This window comes from Rhinoraja longicauda, chromosome 7 (genome assembly GCF_053455715.1).
Source record: "Rhinoraja longicauda isolate Sanriku21f chromosome 7, sRhiLon1.1, whole genome shotgun sequence".
Taxonomy (NCBI): Eukaryota; Metazoa; Chordata; class Chondrichthyes; order Rajiformes; family Arhynchobatidae; genus Rhinoraja; species Rhinoraja longicauda.
In genome coordinates this window covers 38,765,707-38,789,963 of record NC_135959.1, presented here as the reverse complement: position 1 = coordinate 38,789,963, position 24,257 = coordinate 38,765,707, and the positions used below count along the sequence as shown (strand labels likewise).

The 24,257-nt window shown below is 40.3% G+C and overlaps 1 protein-coding gene across 1 annotated transcript in view; it reads right to left on the bottom strand.

Annotated features, from left to right (window-relative positions):
- Positions 1-17,575, bottom strand: part of gpc6a (glypican 6a) — a 545,671-nt gene extending 528,096 nt beyond the window's left edge. The window contains exon 1 of the mRNA XM_078402332.1: positions 17,078-17,575. Coding sequence (XP_078258458.1) covers positions 17,078-17,237 — 160 coding nt within the window. The 5' untranslated portion in view covers positions 17,238-17,575. The remainder of the gene's footprint in view (positions 1-17,077) is intronic.
- Positions 17,576-24,257: the final 6,682 nt, after the last annotated feature.

Below are 24,257 nucleotides of genomic sequence, written 5' to 3'. Positions count from 1 at the left end.
ATTATTGTTCAACATTCTGCCATTATTTAGATTGTCTCCTCCTGTCCTCGTGTTCTTCCCAATTTTGTAGCATTTTCAAATTTGATTAATGTACTGAATTTCTGACGACAAGAAACTCGATTCCAAGGACATGCAGGTTTGTAGGTTAATTGGCCACTGTAAATTGTTCCTCGTGTTTAACGATTAGATGAGAAAGTGGGATAACATAGAACTGGTGTGAATGTGTGATCAATGGTTGATGTGGACTCGGGCTAAAGGGCCTGTTTCCATGCTGTACCTCAAAAACTAATCAGCAAGCAGCCATGATCTGGTAATCAGGATTGTTTCAACCAATATCTAACTGAGACTAGAATCAGAAGCTTCAGAGGATTTAGATTTATTGGTGAAGACTGGAAGCAAGTAGAAGTGGAAGAGAGGAAAATGACATTGGAAACAAACAAAAGTTTTATTAAAAATTTAAAGGAATGGAAAAAAGAACAAACAAATTACTTGCATAATTACTATCATAGAAATACCCTGGGGAAGAATGAAAAGAGAGACTTATACTGAATCTGACTGCATTTTAGTCTGAAGAAGGGTCTCGACCCAAAACATCACCTATTCCTATTCTCCAGAGATGCTGCCTGACCCACTGAGTTACTCCAGCATTTTATGTCTATCTTCGGTATAAGCCAGGTCGGCAGTTCCTTCCTTTTCATCCAATGCATTTTGTGGTGCACCGACCGATGTGACAGTCTTGGCTCATTTCAGATCTACCTGACCTGAAATGCCTGATCATAAAAAGCTGTCAATTTTATCTACGGAGGGAATTCACCTCTACCATATTGTTGGCAATCCACATACGACTACAAGTCAATGCCAAGCTGACATGAACAAATTACATTTGATCCTCAACTCTCCTGGGTCAGCCAGTTACTTCAATCAAGCCAACTTCTGGAACGTACTTGTCAAACACCTTTAGCATATCTCCTCTGCCCCTTGCAGGATGTTAACACTGCTCCACCACCTTTAAGTATACCTATAGCTCCATCCCTTACCCTCATTTTGACCTGTCTGATTATCTGGTGGTGCCGCTCTTGCCAGTTTAGAGACACAGGCTAAAACGCAATGACCAACTAAAAGAGTAAATCAGCAGTGGTCTGAGATAGTTGATGGTCTACCTCAGGACCGTCGGAGTCGGAGGATAGGAATACGTTCAAGCCCATTTCATCCAGCCTGAGTGAGTATACCTCAGTCATCAGTGGTTTAATTGAGAAATGTGATGGTGACTTTGTTCCAACAAAGACAATTAGGGGCTATCCTAACTAGACATTGGATGAACTGAGAGACTCACTCTGTGCTAAAGTCCATAATAAAGGTTTTCAAGAAGGATGATTCCACACTGCATAAGGCAGCCAAATATGAAATCAACAAGACCATCAGGGATACCAAGGGAATTTTCCGAAACATGCTGGAGGTTCCATTTAATAAGGAAACCATCATTGTAGTCCTTAAGAAAAATAAAGTGACCTGTCTCAATGACGACTGCCAAATAGCACTAGCAGAGACCATAATTAAGTATTTCTTAAAAGACTGGTAATGCACCAGTCTTCCAGACAATCTCATCCCCTGCAATTCACATGTAGGAACACCTGTGTCAGATGCTGTTCACTGACTACAGCTCAGCCTTCAACACCAAGTAAACTTATCTCTAAACTTTTGATTCTTGGATTTGTGGCCTTCATCTGCAACCAGCTTCTGGACATCTTGACTTTCTGACCTCAGTCGATTAGAATTGATCATAGCATTTCTTCATCCCTGACCCTTGCCCCTCAGGATTGTGTGCTCAATCCCTTGCTCTACTCCCTGTACATCTCTGACTTTGTGGCCAAGTACCATGCGATCTTAATATTTCAGTTAATCAATACCATTGCAGTTGGCGATATCTACAACAACAATGAGACGAAGTACAGGAAAGAAAGAGTGATGGAGAACTTGATGTTTCGGTGTCATGACAATAACCTAGCCCTTGATATCAGCATGGCACAAATGTTGGTTGAATCATTGCATTTACTTTCTAAGACAGCTGAAAAGATTTAGCAGAAGCATTTAGAAAGTATTTTGACAGGGTGTATCTCAGCCTGGTACAGCAACTTCCCTGCTCATGACCGTTTGAACTAGAGAGTGTGGGAATACAACCCAGTCCATTACAGGCTCATCACTGCTTTCCATCCTATCTTCCCGGTGCGTTCCATCATGGAAGTATCGTCAAGGATGATGATTCTCTCTAATACCTTCTGAGACAAGAAATAGGAACTTAAAATCTTAGACATCTATACCTAAGAATAACTTCTTTCTCACTGCTAGCTGACTCCTAAACTAATCACCTCTTTCACACCTCATTCCACTAGTTATTGCAATGTACTCTTAACTATTTATTTCAGTAATATTCCTTTATAATATTTTAATGGTTCTTTTGCACCACTCAGCTTTTGCACTTTTGCATATGTCACTGTAATTATTGTTGCATTTATCATTAATGTATACTGTTTACTCTGTGAGTTTCATGTGAACAAAAAATTCCATTGCACCCTGGTGCACATGACAAAAAACATCTAATCTGAACTCATCTAATCCAATAGCTACGCTTCAGTGATAGATCATGATTCATGCAAGATACCTGTGAGACTCAGTGGTACTGGGATAAATTTTAATTAAATAGTTGATAGTTTAATCAATTAGAAATCAACTTTTTAAATCTTGATTTGCTAACTTAGTTTGCAGTTTCAGTTTGTTAAATGTGCCAACAAAGATTTCTTCAGCTGACAATCTAAGAATTTCTAGAAACAAGGAATTATGGATGCTGATCTACAAGGGAAGACATAAAGTGGTGGAATAACTCAGCTGGTCAGACGTCATCTCTAGAGAACTTGGATAGGTGACGTTTCAGATTGGGACCCTTCATCAGACTGACTGTGTGGGATTTCGGAGGGGGGGTGTGACGAAAGCTGGAAGAGAGGATGGCCAGGGCAAAGCCTGGCAAGTGATAGGTTGACACAAGCGAGGAAAAGACAGAAGGCACGAGACAAAAGGATTGAAACGTTGCAAATTGTGAAGCTATAGGAAAGAAGGAATGTAGGTGGGAGGAGAGGGGTAGGGGAGAAATAGGTGCAAGTCCAGTTGGGGCACAGGGAGGGGGAGAGTGGGGGGGGGGAGAAGCAGGGGTTTGTATGGGGAAGAAGGGAGAGGGAGGATTATATAGTTAACTAAAATTGGCAAATTCACAGTAACGCAGCGGTAGAGTTGCTGCTTTACAGCGAATGCAGCGCCGGAGACTCAGGTTCGATCTTGACTACGGGTGCTGCACTGTAAGGAGTTTGTACGTTCTCCCCGTGACCTGCGTGGGTTTTCTCCGAGATCTTCGGTTTCCTCCCACACTCCAAAGACGTACAGGTATGTAGGTTAATTGACTGGGTAGATGTAAAAATTGTCCCTAGTGGGTGTAGGATAGTGTTAATGTGCGGGGATCGCTGGGCGGCGCGGACTTGGTGGGCCGAAAAGGCCTGTTTCCGCGCTGTATATATATGATATGATATGATACTGTTCGGTTGTAAGCTGCCCAAGCAGAATGAGGTTTTGTTGCTCCAGTTTGCTGGGACTGCTGGGGTTCCTGGGCAGAGGTAGGGGAGGAGACATAAGGATGGGTGCTACATCTCTGCAGTTGCAGGGCAAAGTCCTGGCGAGGGGGTTTAGTTTAGTTTAGTTTATTGTCACGTGTACCGTGGTACAGTGAAAAGCTTTAGTTGCTTGCATATCCAGTCAGTACATGATTACGATCGAGAATATAAGATTACAACCGAGAGGTGATTTGGGTGGGAAGAGGAGACTAAACCAAGGAGTTGCGGAGGGAGTGATCTCTGCAGAAGGCTGAAAGGGGCGAGGATGGGAATATGTGACTAATGATGAGATCACTTTGCAGGTGACAGGAATGGTGGAGAATGATGTGTTACATGCCGAGGCTGATGGGGTGAAAGGTGAGGACAAGGGGAACTCTATCCTTGTTCCATCTAGTGGGGGGGGGGGGGGGAGGGTGAGAACAAAAGTAGAACAATGAGATGCAAAGGAGACATGGGCGAGGGATCCATCTATAACAGCAGGGTAGAAACCATGTGTACTAAAGAATGAGGACATCTCGGATGACCTAGAAGGAAAAGCTTTTTCTTGGGAGCAGATGCAGTGGAGAAGGAGAAAATAAGTGTCAGGGATAACATCTTTGCAAGCAGGGTTGCAGGAGATATAGTCCAGATAACTGTGGGAATCGGCAGGTTTGTAGTGGACACAGGCGATTTCTGTCCCCTGTGATAGACAGAACAAGAAAGGGTCAGAGAGAGTCAGTGAATTTGAGAGCAGGGTGTTAGTGGTAAAGTTAATGAAATCAACAAGTTCCGCACATGTGCAAAGAGGCAGCCCAGATCAAGTCGCCAATGAAGCGGAGAAAGAGTTGAAGTACGGTGCCCATGTACATTTGGAACAAGGACTATTTGATGTAACCGACAAAAAGGCAGGGGTAGCTGGGGCCCATGCAAGTGCCCATGGCTACACCTTTAACCTGAGAAATTGCTACGGGTGAGGACATGTTCTTCCAGGTTGAAGAGGACGTTAATAGAGGGAAATTGATTGGATTTCTGTTCAAGGAAGAAACAGATGGCATTGAGACCTTCCAGGTGGGGGATGGAGGTGTAAACAGACTTACCCTTGATTGGGTAAAGGATTTCTTTTTTGATTATTACAATTTCGGAAATTAAAGTAAGGCTTGAATTGAGGAGACTTTTAGATATAAAGGTTGATGTGTCAATTAACATTTTTACTAAAGCTGAATGAAAATCTTTGTACAACAGAATTGTTGTAATTTATAGATAGCTGTATTTCAATACTGTGTAACACCATTATTTGTCTTCACAAAGAAGGAAACTGATGAAGAATACGTAATAGATGTATATTGTGCAGTCTGATGACTTATTTCTAAATAAAGAAATGGTTCCGTTTAAAAACAGTCTCCTCAAAAGGTTAAATGTATTGAGGGACAGAAAGATTGGAAATGCGTCAACCTAATAATCAGAAAATGGACACAGAGGAAAAAAAGTCTCTCCAAAATAAAGTGTGATTTCACAACCTCCACTTTACTTATTCAGCACAGCCAATTTACACCAGGCAGATAATAACAATGGGAAATGGATTATTTACAAAAAAACCTGCCAATGAAATTTGAGTTGTTTTCTGTACTGCTGTCCCTTTTCTTCCAGTAAATAAATAACTTTGCCATACTAGCTACCTCAACTACATCCTATCCCCCCTGATCCGATCCCTCCCTACCTATGTCCAAGACACCTCACATGCTCTCCGTCTCCTCAATAACTTCCGTTTTCCAGGCCCCCATTCCCTCATCTTTACTATGGATATCCAGTCACTCTGCACCTCCATCCCCCACCCAGAGGGGTTTAAAGCCCTCTGTTTCTTCCTCGACCGCAGAACCAACCAATTTCCATCTACCAATATTCTCCTCCGCCTATCAGAGCTGGTCCTTACCCTCAACAACTTCTCCTTTGACTCCTCCCACTTCCTCCAAAACGAAGGCGAAGCTATGGGCACTCGCATGGGCCCCAGCTATGCCTGCCACTTTGTAGGGTACATCGAACAATCTCTGTTCCAGGCGTACACTGCCACTATCCCCGAACTCTACCTCCGCTACATTGACGACTGCATTGGTGCTACCTCTTGTACCCATGCAGAACTCACTGACTTCATCAATTTCACCACTAATTTCCATTCTGCTCTTAAATATACTTGGACCATCTCCGACATCTCCCTACCATTTCTGGATCTCACCATCTCCATCACAGGAGACTAGTGACCGACATCTACTTCAAACCCACTGACTCCCATAGCTATCTTGACTACACTTCTTCCCACCCTGTGTCCTCTAAAAACTCTATCCCCTCCTCCCAATTCCTCCGTCTACGCCACATCTGTGCCCAGGATGTAGTCTTCCATACTGGGGCATCGGAGATGTCCTCATTCTTTAGGAAACGGGGGTTCCCCACTTCCATTATAGATGAGGCTCTCACTGAGGTCTCCTCAATATCCTGCAGCTCTGCTCTTGCTCCCTCTCCCCCTATTCGTAACAAGGATAGAGTCCCCCTTGTCCTCACCTTCCACCCCATCGGCCGTCGCATACAACAAATTATCCTCCAACATTTCCGTTACCTCCAACGAATCCCACCACTGGCCACATCTTCCCATCTCCACCCCTTTCTGCTTTCTGCAGAGACCATTCCCTCCGAAACTCCCGGGTCCACTCGGCCCTTCCCACCCAAACTGCCCCCTCCCCAGGTACTTTCCCCTGCAACCCCAGGAGATGCAACACCTGTCCTTTTACCTCCCCCCTCGATTCCGTCCAAGGACCCAAACAGTCTTTCCAGGTTAGGCAGAGGTTCACCTGCACATCCTCCAACCTCATCTATTGTTTCCTCTGGTCCAGATGTCAACTTCTCTACATCGGCGAGACCAAGCACAGGCTCATCGAACGTGTCGTTGAACACCTTTGCACAGTCCGTCTCAACCAACCTGATCTCCCGGTGGCTCAGCACTTCAACTCCCCCTCCAATTCCCAATCTGTCCTTTCTGTCCTGGGCCTCCTGCATTGTCATAGTGAGGCCCAGCGCAAATTGGAGGAACAGCACCTCATATTTCCCTTGCACAGTTTACACCCCAGCGGTTTGAACAATGACTTCTTCCACTTCAGGTAGTCCTTGCTTCCCCTCTCTATCCCCTCCCCCTTCCCCGTTCTCCTACTAGTCTTCCTGTCTCCGACTACATCCTATCTTTGTCCCGCCCCCTCCCCTGTCATCAGTTTGAAGAAGGGTCTCGACCCGAAACGTCACCCATTCCTTCTCTCCTGAGATGCTGCCTGACCCGCTGAGTTACTCCAACATTTTGTGTCTACCTTCGATTTAAACCAACATCTGCAGTTTTTTTTTCTAAATAACTGTGCCAATTTAATTTATAAGCAAATCCCACTTCCTGTAAAAAAACATCCTGGTCCTCCCTGCGTGAACCTTTCCGCATTTGAAAATGTTCAATTCTTTTGACAACTGGGACATAGAAGCTGCAATGCATCAAATTGTTACTGAGGTGCTATATATTAACAATTGCATGCTTGTAGATTGTGAGAAGCATGCACAACTAAAAGCCCAATCTTTCATTCATGAAATATGAACACATTTAAGTTTTTCGCAGTACTAAACTTAAACAAAACTTTTTGTATGTATTATATTTATACTAAACCACAGGCCACTAATCATCAACAGTTCAGATAACAAAACATCTTGGATATGCCCCATTTAACGATTAGTATTTAATTTCCAGTTTGACCTGCTGAATGAATGGAAGGCAAGGAAATGATTGCATAGCATGATAGCAGTGAATAAGGAAGAAACAAGGAACTACAGATGCTGGTTTACAAAAAAAAGATACATCATGCTGAAGTAACTTGTGGATCAGGCAGCATCTCTAGAGAACATTGCAGGTGACATTTTGGATCATGACCCTTCTTCAGTCTCGGAAGAAGGGTCCTGACCTGAAATGTCACCCATCCAGGTTCTCCAGAGATGCTGTCTGACCCGTTGATACTCCAGCACTGTGCGTCTTTCTCAGCAGTGAACATTGAAGGTTTCAATGAAAATGACCATGTTTTAAGCAAGCACATTGAAGGAGAAGCAGTCCACGGGGCTTGCTTGTGAATTTCAGTACATTTAATACAGAAGAATCAATCGATGAGACAAAAAAAATGATTAGGGATCTTACTTTTACTATGGAATTTACGTCATTATAGGACTTTGTTAAAACAAGGAAGGCAGCAACATGAATGGAAGGTTCACCGCCACATATTTTATTCAGACAGGGTGGGAAATAATTCTTATTGGCAATGCTTGCATCCCAAGAACAAATATCCACAAATATGTTTGGCCATTTGGAACATACAACTCTGCAGCATGTAAACAGGCCCTTTGATCCTACTTGTCCCCGCCAACTAAGTTGGCCTTCTACACTAGTCCCATTTGCCTGAATTTGGCCCGTGTTCCCTTAGAACCCTTCTGTAGATCCCTTCTGAGGTCACTCAAAGGCTAAAGGGGCGTAACTACAAAAGCATGATGCATAACATGAGTGACACCTTCCTACCCAAATCTTTGTCCAAGTATCCTTTGAAATTGCATTCACTTCTGTAGTTTCCACTGACAGCTCATTCCAGGTGCGTACTACCCTCTGAGAGAAAAAGTTGCAACTAAGGTTCCTCTTAACATTCTCCCTTCTCACCTTAACCCTATGCCCTCTAGTTTTAGAATGTTCTGTTGTGATATTGCTAGGACTACTTTGTTGGTCCTTCCAGAGTCACAACAAAGGTACAACAGGTACCGGACCACGAAGTACAACATGTTCTACCCTGGGAAAAAGACTGTGTTCATTTTATCCATGCCACTCATTATTTTGTATCCTTCACTAAGATCACTCTTCAGCCTTCTACATCCCAAGAAAAAAGTCTCAGCCTATCCAATCCCTCTCTATAACTCAAGCTGGCAAGGCCATGTAACATCCTGATGAATCTCTTCTACACCCTTTGCAACTTAATGACATACTTCCTATACCTGGGTGACAAGAATTGCACACAGTCCTCCAAGTGTAATCTCACCAATGACTTGATGTCCCAACTTTATTCAATAGCCTTTCCAATGAAGGCAAGTACTTGCATGGTAAATGATAGAGCCCTGTTGTGAAACAGAGTGTTGTGAAACAGAGAGATCTAGGAGTACCGGCACATATTCCCAGAAAGTAGCAAATACCCTCTTCAACTGAATTGCCATTTTCTGGGAATATGTCCTGGTATTCCTAGATCTCCCTGTTTCACAGCATCCTGTTTCACGAAAGGGCTCGACCATTTACCATGCAAGTACTGGCCTGGTTTGACATGCCAAAGTGTAACACCTCACACTTGTCAGAATTAAAATTCCATTTGACATTGCTTGGCCAAACTTCCCATCTGATCTAGATACTGTTGTAAATTTAGATGTCCTTCCACACTGTTTAACCTATCACCAATGTTGGTGTAATCTGCAAATTTACTGTGTGAAGGAAAGCACTGCAGATGTTGGTTTAAATCAAAGATAGACGCAAAATGCTGGAGTAACTCAGCGAGACAGGCAGCATTTGTGTCCATCTGCAAATTTACTAACAAGGTTAACATTAAATGTCACCCAAATCATTAATTTAAATAACAAACAGCAGTGGACCCAGCACAGATTCTGTGGCACACCACTAGTCATGGGTCCCCAAACAGAAAACCAAACTTCCACAATTACACTTTGGACCCTTTCCACCAACCCAATTTTGAATCCAAATAACTACCTCCCTTTGGATATCACCTAATATCCTTCCAGACTAGCCAACCATGTGGGACCCCATCATAGGCCTTACTGCCTGGCTCTCATCAATTCACTTAGCTCTGGGTGGTACCAAGCTTCTTGAAAATTGCTCGAGCTACACTTGCCAGGCAAGTGAAGAGTATTTCTTCACACTCCTGACATTTCTGATAGAAAAGCTTTGAAGAATCAATACAAAGTACTTATGCAACTGGTCCAAATTAATTTCAGATCAATGGTAATCCCCAGGATAGTGGAGAATTGAGCGATAGAAATATTACTGAATGTCAAGAGTAGGTGGTTAGACTATGCTCGCAGTGTTTTAGTCTAGCACTTGCATGGGAAATTTTACTTGCAACTTAAGAGTCAATGGCTCCATGCAACAAGGCCGAGACATTCCATAAGAAAGTGTGAATGGGATTGAACACTGAGCAATCATTACCAAACATTCTGACCCATTCAACAGGCCACGTACCACACTTATATTAGTGAAACTAAAATGTTTAACCTATTACAACCAAGAAAAGAGATTTTCTCATGCTGATCTTCACACTTCTCAGTTTTTCAAGTATTCTACAAATTAAGCCAGGTATTGCCATTTCACAGGAAAATCTTCAAGAAGTTTGCACAGAATCTCCATTTACAGTTTGTTTAAAGTCTATATAAAGTGGAAAATATATAGGTATGCTTATTAGTGTATTTGAATTTACTTTTATCAACCTCCTGTTGTTTGTGAAATTAGATGCCACAATCTCTATACTCATTGATACCAGGAGAAATAACAATTCTCACCTTGCAGAAATATAAAGTGGCACAGTGGCAAAGCAGTAGAGTTGCTCCAGTACTTTGTGTCTTTCTTCAATTATCGTCTTGTTTGACTAAATTGTCAGAAGCCCTAAATGACAATTTTAAACTGGGCATCCTCTGTTCAATTTACAACTACATTCCAAGTATTTATAGTTTCATTAACATAAGCAAAGGATTATTTGGATTTTAAAGTTTCCTCCCAGTCCTTCTCATCTTGTTTTTGCAATCAATACTATTAAACTAACATTCAAAAGATTGAACATAATTTCTGTAACCTTGCATCTATTACTTAAAATAACTTTAAGAAATATTACCTATCTTATTATAAATGGCAAAATTATCAACTGAATATCTCCATAAAACAGACATTCACGTTAACATTCACTACTCTGTATTATGGCCACCATTATATGTAGGTATGTAGGTTAATTGGCTGGGTAAATGTAAAAATTGTCCCTAGTGGGTGTAGGATAGTGTTAATGTGCGGGGATCGCTGGGCGGCACGGACTTGGTGGGCCGAAAAGGCCTGTTTCCAGCTGTATATATATGATATGATATGATATGATATTATGTACAAAAATATTTAATGCTAATAGTGAAAGTAATCTTTGTATAATAAAAATGTGATTCCTAATGTTTCGATCAACAATAATCATCAAAATATCAAGACTTCTGATATTTGGAACAACAACATTCTCAGCATATTCACTATAAATTTGTTCTGGTTTGAAATTATTTCCCATAGACTGACACAGTAGCTCAGTTGCCAGCTACACAACAGGGCCTCCTTCTGGCCCAGCAGCAGATTAGCCAATGACTTTTTAACCACATTCTCAAGATATTAAAAAATAAATGCCCCCTAAAACTGGAAAATTGTGAACTTCATTATTTTATATAGGTATTCTATACAATGCTGTTATTTAGTGGTTCATTTCTACAAATCCTTTTAAATTCTCTCTATCTTCCCAATTTTACATTGCAAAATCTAGATTGCCACTGGATTTACATTGATAATTTTACAGAATTCTTAAATTATTGCTTTTTTACAAGACAACCTTCATTGTACATTCTGTTTTATTTCAATACATGAAATAGATTCACTATCAAACTTAATAGATTTTAATAGGTGGAATTTGAATTAATGTAACTTTAGAGAAACCAACTGTTGGAAAAATAATGTACTCAAGACTCCAGGTAAACAAAAGGGTGACCCAAATTAAGACTGAATATTAGTAAAAATATTCTCATTTTTTATTGTTCTGCACATATACAATTTTTTGCCTTATTATACAAAGATAGATACTGTTAGCAAACTTCTCGCATTTCACCATATTTTAAGAATGAATATTACATCTACTGGAATTTGGGCATGTTCTAATATTTGGCCACAATTCTGGAATTAATAATTAATTAGTCCAGAAATCTGCTAATTAGTATTTGTAATTTGATTTATTTTTGCCAAGTTTACCAAGATATATTGAAAAAAATTGTTTTGCATGATATCCAGACAAATCATTCAATGTACAAGTACAGTCATCTCATGCACAAGTACAACAGGTATTGCGACAAGAGAAAAATAAACAGTGCGTGTACAGTCCATGTACAATGCAGAAGACAGGTCTATTGTTACAACTGCAGAGAAAGTTCAGACAATGGGCTGCAACAGAGTAGATTGGGAGAGCAAGAATACATTCTTTGTTTACAAGAAGTCTGCTGAAGAGTCTGATAAACAGCAGATAAGAAGCTGTTCCTGAATCTGGTGGTATGTAGTTTCAGGTTTTTGTATCTTCTGCCCGTTTGGAGAGGAGAGAAGAGAGGCTGACTGGAATGTGAGTGCTTTTGATTATGTCAGTATCTGTAGATTTTAGCAATTCTATCTCAGTCTATGCTGACCCCAAGATGATTCGCTTTAAAAAAAAAATCATTTACATTCAAATAGTTCTCAATAAAACTCAAAACAGGGTCACGAGAGACTGCAAGTGCTGGAATCCAGAACAAAGAAAAAACTGCTGGAGGAATTAGGCAGAACCTATGGAGGGAAATGAACAGATCAACAATAGAATCAACCATTCCTCAGCTGGATCCACCCATCACTTCCCAGCTCTTGCCCTGCAACTTCCCCTCACCTCTTTCAATCTATCTTCCAGTTTTGAAGATTGCACCCAAGTTGTCGATGCATTTCTCTCCACTGATGCTGCCTGACCTGCTAAGTTACTCCAGTACTACTGTACAGGAAGGTTGTGAATGAGTCAGTTTGATTTGAAGTAAACTGACTCTACGTATTCTTTACATGCTAATTGTTTCTCATAGGCATAGTTTGTGAATACAAATGAAACCAATGTTTAATATGTTTGATTTTTAATACCGGTTCTATGTTTTTATAATATCCACTGACCAATGAAGACCAGCATGTACTTTAAGGGAATACCTGTGTTCTTTCATGAGTAAATTATAATACCTTTCTAGAAAATCCAAATTCAATAAAATTGTTGGAAGTCATTTTAACATAAAAAGGAAATTCTGGGTCTTAAAAGTTTTTTTTAAAAGGAAAATCTCTCTAAATGTTTTATTCAGCTAAAAAGGCAAAGATCCCATTGATGCTCCTTACTGATTTGCTACCACAAGCAATATTACAATAGATGATTATAAATCAAAAACCTTAATGGACTCAAACTGTGCTGTTGCTTTTTTAAAAATGTTTTAGACTGCACTGACATATCATTGACAGAAACATTGTGTGGATTGATTATTCGCCTGAGGGGGTGGGAGAGGGGCTATGGAAATAATGACAGTGGGTTTTAGCACACAGTTCATGGGAGGTGCAAAAAAAAAACCAGACGACAAAATATGCCATTTGTTGCTAATCTCTACAATTTGCTGATTGATTTTAAGTGTCTCATCTACTTGCCTTCATGCAAAAGGCATCTATCTCATCCTCAGTCTCTCCATTAATTTCAGAAACTTGTTCTGTTTACATTTTAATTGACCATTAAACTCACCACATAAAACCAAGGCTCATAATTAATAGTGTAAGCATCCTTTTAATGATGTGATCATTGTTAATACAATGCCAATCAATCTCTGTGGCTAATTCAAAATATAATAAATTGGTTGAAGTGTATGAAATATTAATTTTTACAGAGTTTTCCTTGTTTCAGTTCTATTTCCTGTTTCTTTCCATGCTTACTCTTTGGGTACCTGAGTTTAATACACCACCATTCAGTTGAAACTTTATTTCTTTTCCAATCCTTGTACATCATTGGTTAAAAGGAGAGTTTGTTTGCCAAGGACCCAGTTGCCCTGCTGTCCTTTCTGTGGTATTATTAGCTCACAATACAAGGCGGCTTTGAGGATAGAGGGTGCAAGTAAATGTTTTACCAATCATCTAAGGAAAGAGAATGGAAGAAGACATATTAATCCATTCTGGCCCCATAGCAGAAGTGTCCATGTCGTGGGGTTGGAAACTTTGAAGAGTCCTGAGCTAATTCTGTTACCAATTCTGCAGTTCTGATTATGATAACTGCTCAGTTCTCTATTTACCACCAGGAAACAGCTGCTTAATGGAAATAATTACACAGCCTGGATTAGCATGGGGAATTGTGATGTTTAAGGCATTCCAGTGATACTTATGGCCTATATTTTATCTGCCACTTTCATCACACAGATTGAAGGTCAAATTGTGTTCTCGTAAAAAATCTCATGTACAGGTTTATGAATGTTACCTGTAATGAACAAGAAAATGAATCTATTAAAGTCCTAAGAAGTGTGGATATTTTTTCATCAAATGGATGTTTATGAGGTAAGATGGATTTCTTTAGGATTATTCCAAAGATACAGTAGATGATTGTCTGTTAACTGGAAGCATGTGTCTATCCTTTTGATGCATAAGTTGTCCCATAGTGCAGCTAACGTTGTCATATGTGCATGCACTATTTCTGCAATTACCAAATAAAACTGGTGTATAAAAGGTACAATATGACCTTTGTTTATTGAGCACTGTGAAAAAAGAAACAAACTACGGCAGATCAAACGAAAAGATGCAAATTAAACGATATCTGATGTGACCTTGATCTTTCACTTTTGGCCTCCCCAAGCCTCCTTTTTCCATGTTCAATCCACATGCTCAAGCATTGTTGAATGTTATCTCGATGATCGCAGCATATAGCTGTGGAGAAACTCCAGACACAGAACTCAGTGGATTGGAGATGGCCATGCACATTGGCTGCTTCTCCTTTCATGTTTTCCCTCACCTTCATGCAGGATTTTCTGCAGCTGGTTTGTGGCTGCTATGGAAAGGAGTTCTTTAAAATTCTTGCACTTACTTGTTGTTCAGCAAGAGCTTTGCAAAATGTTCCTGACAGGAAATGCACAGATCCAGCTTTCATGCATGAATCAGTGTGAAAAATGCCTTTGTACTACTGTTAGTATGTTTCTGGTCAATTTTTATATCAAAGTGGTTATCAGCACATTCAGCACACAAAAAGATGATGAACTCCAATATCTACACACAAGCCCCAACCAAAATTAGGAACATTTGACATTACTCAAGATTTCATAAACATCCACCACAGCAGATTCCACATTCCTCACTGTAATACTCACTACAACTATAAAAATCAAGAGCAGATCAGACAGAGTGAATGCACAGATTCTTTTTCCAAGGGTATGGGAAACAAAAACTAAAGAACATAGGTTTAAGTTGAGAGGGGAAAGATTTAATAGGAACCGGAGGGCAACATTTTCACATGAGGGTGGTGAGTATATGGAGCAAGCTGTCATAGGAACTAGTTTAGGCAGGTGCAATAACAACTTTTAAAAGACATTTGGACATGTATATGGATATGAATTGTTTAAAGGGATATGGGCCAATCGCAGGCAAATGGGACCATTTGGATAGGGCATCTAAGTCAGCATGGATGAATTGGGCTGTGAGGTATGTTTCCTTGTTGTATGTCTATGGTTAAGTTTTCTGTATTTCCATTATTTTTTTAAATATTATAAAATGAACTCATATTGTCTGTCTTCCATCCAAATAGGTATATAAAACAAGCATTGCTTAGATTTTCACAAATACTGTCCAAAATGTCCAAGCAGCAAAAAGTAAATGTAACAGCAAAAAGAGAAGGTGCTGTGGATCCTCAAGCCTCCTCTACCTTTCAGTAAGATCATAGCTCATCTGATCTTTGACAGAAACACTTTCCTGCCTGATCCCCATAAACCTCAATCACCCTTGACTATAAATAATAATTATTCCACCTACAACAGTTGGATATAATTTGTTTTCTGAGCTCATATTTGGGAAGCTATCAACATGATGAATAAACATCTTCAGTGACAACATTTTAATAGTCTGAATACATGATGAATGAAACCGATGGAAAGGGAAAGCAGCTTCACAACCATGAAGAACATTCTGCCTCTGGAAATATGAATGGCACAGAACCACAGACATTCTAAGAAAATTTAACAACGTTGCATTTTCACAAGATTCTAATAAAACTATTACAAAGAAATTCTGATCAAAACCAAAAAATAAGCTTGGGAAGTAAAAATAAACAAACCTTAAGAGTACAACTTCATTTATGCAATATATTAAGAAGGCAATTGAGAACTTTATTGTGTGATACTTGTATCATACTAGATAATTGGGTTTGTAGTACAATGACTAAAGTTAAAAACACAAATTGTTTTCGATATAAAAAAGTTATTGATCAAAATGTAAGGCATTCGGGTTTGATTTATAATATTTAACTTCTATAGCAATGCTCATTAAATTAGATAATTTACTTCCCTTCCAAATCCAGCTCTAATCGTAGAAGCATCGCTTCTAATTTAAGACAGACTTGTGTTAAACCTTTGAACTGTAATCAGGTTTAAATACAAGAGGAAATTCAATTCTCAGCAAGTGTAAATACAAATTTCCTGCTTTGCATTTGTGCATTAAGCATGTTGGATGCAAGTTCAGACTCCTCAGAGACAACCAACCAACATCATATCTACATATGCGCTTATGAATTTCACTGTGACAATTATGTATTTATTTGCTAAGCCTCTGACCATTGGACAAAGTTGCACATTTAGTACTTTGTGTAACTCTACTACTCTTTTTTGCTGAACAATAAAGAACGGGGAGGGGGGATATTTGTTCTCGGAGAATGAGTTACCTTTGGTACTTTCTGATCAGCTCATAATGACTAAACTCTATGACGGCACATTATACATCCCAAACTACAACATAAAAATATGTGCAGTGGTCAATTTTTTTGTGTAATAATATCCTGCGGACCTTTTCAATAAAACTAATTCCAGTTAATCACTAAGTAGCAAGGTTGTATGCGTTTTGAAGTATTAGATTACAGCAACGATGCCCTCCAGTCATGGCAAAAAATGCTCTTTATTACATATGCTCTGCTTTGGTTTTGAGATCTAATTTTGAGATTAAAGGATGATTCTTTCCTTGATCTAATAAATTGAAAAATAAAAGTTGTCGACTGGGAAATGTTTTTTTTGTAACCACGCCGTGATCTGGAAAAGCATTCCTAGCGCTGTAAAAAATGTATGTTTTTTTTTTCCATTTTGTAATTCAGATTTTTAAACGAGTCTTTTCAGTTAACATGGGTCATTCGAACCTTCGTGGGACCCCAGGTAGTGAAAGCGGATGCCTTACACCTCCTGCATTATTCAACAATGATTAACCTCGGCTAAACACTGAACAAAGCTCCAACTTGCAATGCACCTTAAGAAGGGAGCAGCCTGGACCATTCATTCCGAGTGCGCTCTCGTGGAGCTGCTACTGTTGAGGTTTAAAGTATCCTTACCCGAGATCTCTTGGTAGGGGATGTTACCGAGGCTGAATCCCTTCGCACCGTACGCTTGTCTCACCTCAGAACAGGTCTGACCCTTCGCATCAGCCACAACCGAATCATAAAGCACAGTCAAGCTGAAAAGCCCCGCCACAACAGCAATAATCCAGGACATGGTGTGTGCAGATAAATCTCTTTTTTTTTTGCCCAGCCCAAACCCTGAAGAACTAACTCCCTGGCAAAGTCCAAACAGTTCGGAGAGGCGAAGGCGAAGGCGAAGGCGAAGGCGATGTCTCCAGGCAGCGCTCGCTGGTCCCACTATGTTCCCCCCGGCCGCTGGTTACGGTGCATGTACATATTATAATGTCTGAGAACGGTTTGTTTAGGGAAAAAAAGGCACGAAGTCCTCTATATTTCCTCCACCGATAGAGTCTGGATCTTGCAGAACTGCGACCAGAGGCCACCCCTCATGGATCCTGTGTGTGCATGAAATCCCAATGTGCGCTCGGTCTGTGAAGTTCACTCGGACAGGCTGAGACTCAGAGCTCAGAGTAATAGAGAGATCCCGGAATGAAAACCCCCTCCGTCTCAGACCAAAGGAGCACGGTGCAAGGCAAAGCCCGGACTGGATCGCCGTGTGTGATTCGCCGGGGAAGGAAATCAGAAGCACGTCAAATCCCTAATCATATCTTGTACACACCATGTATTCCTGTCAGGTAAATCTGGCCCGCACCAATGTTTCCCTGCAAACAGTTTCGCTCGCTATCTAGATTTAAAGTGACATTTACGAACTACATATTTAAGGGGTCGGCAGAGGAACTGGCAGCAAGTGAGTAAACGCAGTTCATGGAACTGCTAAAGACCTGCTGCGCTATTTAATGCATGACTGCCCAGCAGCAGTGGCCTGTGAATACAGAGCTAGTTCTCTCCACCCCACCCCCACTCCAGAACTACTGTGGAAGATAATTACAATGTTTATTTTAAAATGTCACCCATTTCTCAAAAGTAAACTGGCAGTGGTTTAGTGCCTTTCCACATCTCATTTCACATGTAATGAATTTGTTTGAAGTGCAAAATCTACTGCTGTGCAGACACAGTCAGCAGTCACTTTGCCTATTGCAGGATCCCACTAAAAGCATTTGAATGAATGATTGGTGTTAGCTTAGAAAAGTTACCACATCAGAGGGATGTGTCCTTTTACATCTGCTATGGAATCTTTTTAAAAATCTTTTGGACTATCAGCAAGAATGAATGGCTATTCCAAAACTGCGACTCTAAAATTACTGCGTGGACATTATTCAATTATAACATTTGACTTTTTGTCTCAGAATTGAGACTGTGACCAAAGGAGTCTTGTTGACACGAGGGAGGATTAGGCAAACTGGAGGGTATAGAAAACTAGGGAGAGAAGGGGGGAGGAGAGGATAAGACGATGTGGGAAAATGTGAGGCAAAGGAATGTGGATGTTAAAAGGGTTAGGTGTGACAATGTGTTGAAGTGAAGAAAAAGCAGAAGTTGATGCAAAGACAGAGGAAGGGGAAGTGAATGTTACCAGGGAGAGTGAATGGAAGGTTAGGGTGAAAAATGTGCTGTGGGGAAAATTAAGAGATGGGGAGGATGAAATAGAGATGGTGGTGGGTGAGAAAGGGATAAGGATGAAGTAAGGGAGGTAGAGTGTTGAAAAGGATAGGTCATAAGAAGGAAACAGGGAAATAGGTTGGAGAATGAGGAGAAGAGGGAAGCAAGAGATGAAAGGAGATCATAAGGGTAGGAGAAAAACTTTTGCTGTCTGTTACATGGCCCTGGATGAGGGCAGCAATTCCCTGGAGGGGAATTGCTGCCCTCATCCAGGGCCATGTAACAGAGAGCAAAACCAGCCTCAGTCCAGGTTTTCAAGCAAAGGGGCTCATTGCCATGGAGATTTTAAATTTTCCATGCATTTGCCTCTCTCAGTTTATCTCTCATCTGTATCCTGCATTCTCCTTCTGTTTTCCCTTTCTCTTTTTCAGTTCCCTTTTCCCCTTTCTCTCTTCCTTTTCTCATTTCATCGCTCTTGTCTGCCTCTGCTTATTCCTGCTTCCTCTTCCTTAGTGGTCAACCGTGGAAATTGTTGAAAGAGTTGATCTTTGGGGAGCTAAGACAGAATGGTTCCAACAGGGAGTCCCATGGAGGCCAACATCCGAGACAATGCAATAAAAAATAACTTTTTAATATTTTCTTTATAACAATTCAGCCACAAAACGCTGGAGTAACTCAACGAGTCAGGCAGCATCTCTGGAGAAAATGGATATGTGATGTTTTGGGTAGGGACCCTTCTTCAGACTTTCATTTTCTCCAGAGATGCTGCCTGACCTGCATTTTGTGTCTATCTGAGACAATATCTCAGATTCCATACGGTACTGACTGACATTGTTTCTGAAAACTCCAATACTTCCATTAACTTGCTGCCCTTCTCACACCACACACACACACAGCAACATATCACTCCATGTTGCTCTACATTGGACACATTGTTGTCCAGCACCAGTCTGCATATCTGCTCCACTACATGAATGCTCTCCCTGGCTTGCACTGCCTCTGCACATGTGGCACCATCCAGAAATGTACCCCGCACTGCCACAGTTTCTTTGGAGTTTTTCATCTGACAGCCACAAGATTCCAAAAATAACCTGCAAATTAAAATATATCCAGCTTGTAATTTTTGATACGTAATGCAATATTATCTCAAGTGTTCTCCTTAGATCTACCATTGGCTACTTTCTATTTCTTGTTTACATGCTCTTCTTCGGCAACACCATCCATAAGTTGTATAAGTTCACTGGTAATGCCAGGTCATCCTTGGCAGTGTCTCACATAAATATGTCCAGCTTTAATTGTGATACACATGATAACATTAGAGAAAGTGTTTTTCTACTTTTGCCACTGCCTCCCATAAACCTCCACATACCCTGATATGTCAAACTGCTTGTAGTACTGGATGAGTAGAAATTTTCTCCAACTGAATAATGGGAAGACTGAAGCAATTGCTTAAAATCTATATTCTGCATTTCCTGTCTTCGAGCTGTTCTTTGGCAACTGTCTGAAACTGAACCAGACTGCTCAGAACTGATGTAATACATGAACCCGAGCGGAGATTCAAAGCACATAGCTGTGCCATCTCTAGGAACCCCTAGGTTCGACCTATGTAACCTCACCAACTCAGTCCTTACTTCAGCTACTCAACCATCATCCAAGTCTTGTTGCCACCAGACTTGACTGTTTCATCATAAGGGATTAGCTCCCTTACTCTATGTAAAGTGATATTATCACAACATTCTGATGCCTCTTTCCTAACGTGGACAGAGCCTACGCAAACACATCCCATGCTTCCTGACCAACACAGAATTTCTCCAAAATTCATTTGTCTCTCTTCCTCACTTTCCTCGTTTGAAGACATTCCTCAAAAACTGTCTTTGATGAAACATCTGCTCCCTTCCCATAATATTTCCTTATGTGGTTAGGTGATCATTCATCTTGAACTATACTCTTAGTGGATTAGTGGATTTTGATAGATTAAATCTGGTCTGCAAATGGAAAACAAATCGTTTCATACAATGATCAATCCTATCAGTCCCATTCTCCTCTTTTCTTCTGTATCACTGCAACTTATTGTCTCTCAAATGTGAATCAACTGCTCTTTAATCCTCTTGCCCTTTTACCAGTACGAGGGGTAGGTCATTGTAGTTAATTAACCTACCAGCATATCTTTGAGATGTGGAAGGAAAACCTGGAGCATCTGGTGGAAAATCATGCACTCACAGGGAAATATGCATATTCCACACAGACAAGATCAGGATTAAACCTTTGCCTTTGGAGCTGAGAACATGTTTTTAATTTTATTTTTAATTATATTTTTAATTATTTCAACGATAAAAGACTAGAAAATCTGTGAATATCAGAGAAATTAAAAACTATAAAATGAGTGATATTTTCAACAGACGGCAAAGCTCCCTCTCCAGCTGTCCGCTGTTACACCCAGAAAGGGATATTCGTGAAGCAATCTTCTACTATACTGTGCACAGCCCAGTCAGCATTCAGAACTTTCTGCTTGGCTCGAATGTAGTGACACTGATTAGCTCTTTGCATTCAGCTCGGATGTGCTGCTGTGTGGGGACGACATATGCTGAATCTGGACATTGGGCTGGGACTAACAATATCTGGTCCATTACTCGAAAATGTATAACTTGAAGAAACAAGGAACTACAAATGCTGATTTACAAAAAAAAGATGGAAAGTGCTGCAGTAACTCAGCAGGTCAGGCAGCATCCCGAGAAAACATCAATAGGTGACATTTCGGGTTGGGATCCTTCTTCAGACCCATATAACTTGATGTTAAATCTGAATGCCGTGGCTGAAAAGGAGTTGCCTTTCCTGATGCTTACAAGAATATAGGAGGTGAAGCACAGAGATATAGAGTTGGAGTGGGACAGAAAAATAATGTGATGCTGTAATGTCCCCTGCTATTAGGAATGTACAAATTATCTAGAATGGTGTGGTTTTAAAATGGTACCGACATGGCTTGGCCTTGCAAAAATAATAGCTCTCTCAATCATACAGTAATCTTCAATTGTCATTGCAATGCACATTAATTGTCATTAAACATTCCACAGAAAGTTAAAGCTGAAACTTAACCTAGTACGTTTTAATGCAAAATCAATGTTTCCGAAAATAAACTCGATCTCTTTGGCCCAGAACGTGAACAATTGAAGCAATTGTCTTATTCTTATAGCTAGCAATTTGTTGTTAGAGATTTTAAAAAAATAAAACATGAATTTGGTCACTTTCTTTTTCTTTCTCCTTTTTATTCTACTCCTTTTTCCAATTTTGCAAACCAATGGAATTGTTCTTGATTCATCAGGAATTGAGCCAGTGCTATGACCAACCCAGGAGAAAAATCAAGGTGATTTTAAAAAGTATATGTTTTTCACTTCTGATTAATTGTGGTCTACTTAACAAAGTATGGTAGCTGGAAGTAGTAGATCATATGAGGTTTAAGTATACCTGGACATAGCGCCCCACAGATATTGGGATGACTAGAAATGGAAGAATGATTGAGGCTTATGAGCACAATTTTGACCTTAAGAGATTAGTGGTAAAGCAGATATAAAACAGGCTTCCCCATGTTATGAAAAAGACCTATGCTTTGCAGCTAAAAGATTTATCACTATTCTAAACATAGCATGTCACAAAGAATTGTCAACAACCAGTCACTTTTGAGAAATCAACATTGCCATTTTTTTAAAGGAAGAATTTGCAGTGTTTCTTTCACATTCCCCAATTTTCCAAAATAATTCACAGCTGGGCATTTTTTTAAATATGCAGTGCCTGTCAATTCGTAGGTAAACATCATATGAAAGTTACACAGATAGCAATGAAAAATATATTTTCTTTTGGGGGGAAGGGAATGTATTCTTACATGGCACTAAATAGTGGGTGCATAGAAAGGGTTAAATTGTTTGATAAGGGGATATGAGAGTATTCATATTCACTTTACAAAGACGGTTCAGTTAAAATTTTCATCCAAAAGATCGCACCTCACACCAAAATGGTCCATAAGTTTCAGCCTAAATAATCTGTCCATTTCTTGGAGTGTGGCTTGAACCAGCAAACCTTCGACTGTGTCTGCACATGCTTACAAACTGTTCATAAGCAACATCTTCCCATTTTGAATGAAAAAGTATCGACCCAAAATAAGTATATCTGTTAATGTTGCCTGATATACTGAGTGATTCAAACATTTTTGATCGGATTAGGCTAATTATGCTCTTGTTTGACACAACACAAGCTTTTTCTCGTAGGGATCACTAAATAGCATTGAGGAACTTTGCTTTTTTGTCCCATAAATCAATGAAAGGAACTGTTAAACTATAGATAGACACAGAAAGCTGGAGTAACTCAGTGGGACAGGCAGCATCTCTGGAGAGAAGGAATGGGTGAGGTTTCGGGTCGAGACCCTTTTAAACTATATATTTCACACATGTACAATTTTTAATGTTAGGAAGGAACTGCAGATGCTGGTTTAAACCAAAGATAGACACAAAAAGCTGGAGTAACTTAGAGGGACAGGCAGCATCTCTGGAGGGAAGGAATGGGTGACGTTTTGGGTCAAGACATAAAACGTCACCCATTCCTTCTCTCCAGAGATGCTGCCGGTCCCGCTGAGTTACTCCAGCTATTTGTGCCTATTTACACTTTAATGTGATTGATTCGCAGCTCTTTAAACACCATAAATTGTGTGTCTTCTCTAAAATATATTAGAACTCTTTTGTATGGAGTGTGCCATCACCCACTTCCTGCAATACCTTTATATCATTTGTGGCGATGTGCAATTTTATTCTAACCTGGGTAAATTTATTCTAACAGTTGAAGTAAAGTTCTTGCTAATAATAATAATATAATAATAATAATAATAATAATAATAATAATAATAATAATAATAATAATAATATTCATTTATTGTCATTGCAACGAGTACAACGAAATTAAAAAATAGCCAATCCTGACGGTGCGTACAAACATATATGCAATAAATGCAAAAACAAATAAATACATAAATACAATTAAATACAATTATATTAAGTACAAGATTTTTTAACGGTGTTGCCTAGTGCAAAGGTAGTGTTCAGTTCTCGTATGGCCCTGGGGTAAAAACTGTTCTTAAGTCTGTTTGTTCGGGATTTGATCGACCTGAAACGTCGACCAGAGGGCAGATGAACAAACAGACGGTGGCCGGGGTGGGATGGATCTTTTATTATTTTGCCTGCTCTACTGAGGCAGCGTAGGCTGAACAGGTGCTCCAGGGAGGGCAGTGAGCAGCCGATGATCTTCTGGGCCGTCGTGATGACCCTCTGAAGGGCCTTCCTGTCCTTTTCTGAGCAGCTGGCATACCATGTGGTTATACAGTATGCCAGCACACTCTCGATGGAGCAGCGATAGAAGGACAACATGAGCTTCTCCTGCAGGTTGGTTTTCCGGAGTAAAGGATGGGGCTCAACACACAGCCCTGTGGTGAGCCGGTGCTCAGTGTAATGGTGGAGGAGAGGTGAGGGCCTATTTTGACGGTCTGGGGGCGGTTGGTCAGGAAGTCCTTGATCCATTGGCAGATGGTTTGGGAAAATCCAAGGTCGGAAAGTTTGGTGACCAGTCTGCTCGGGAT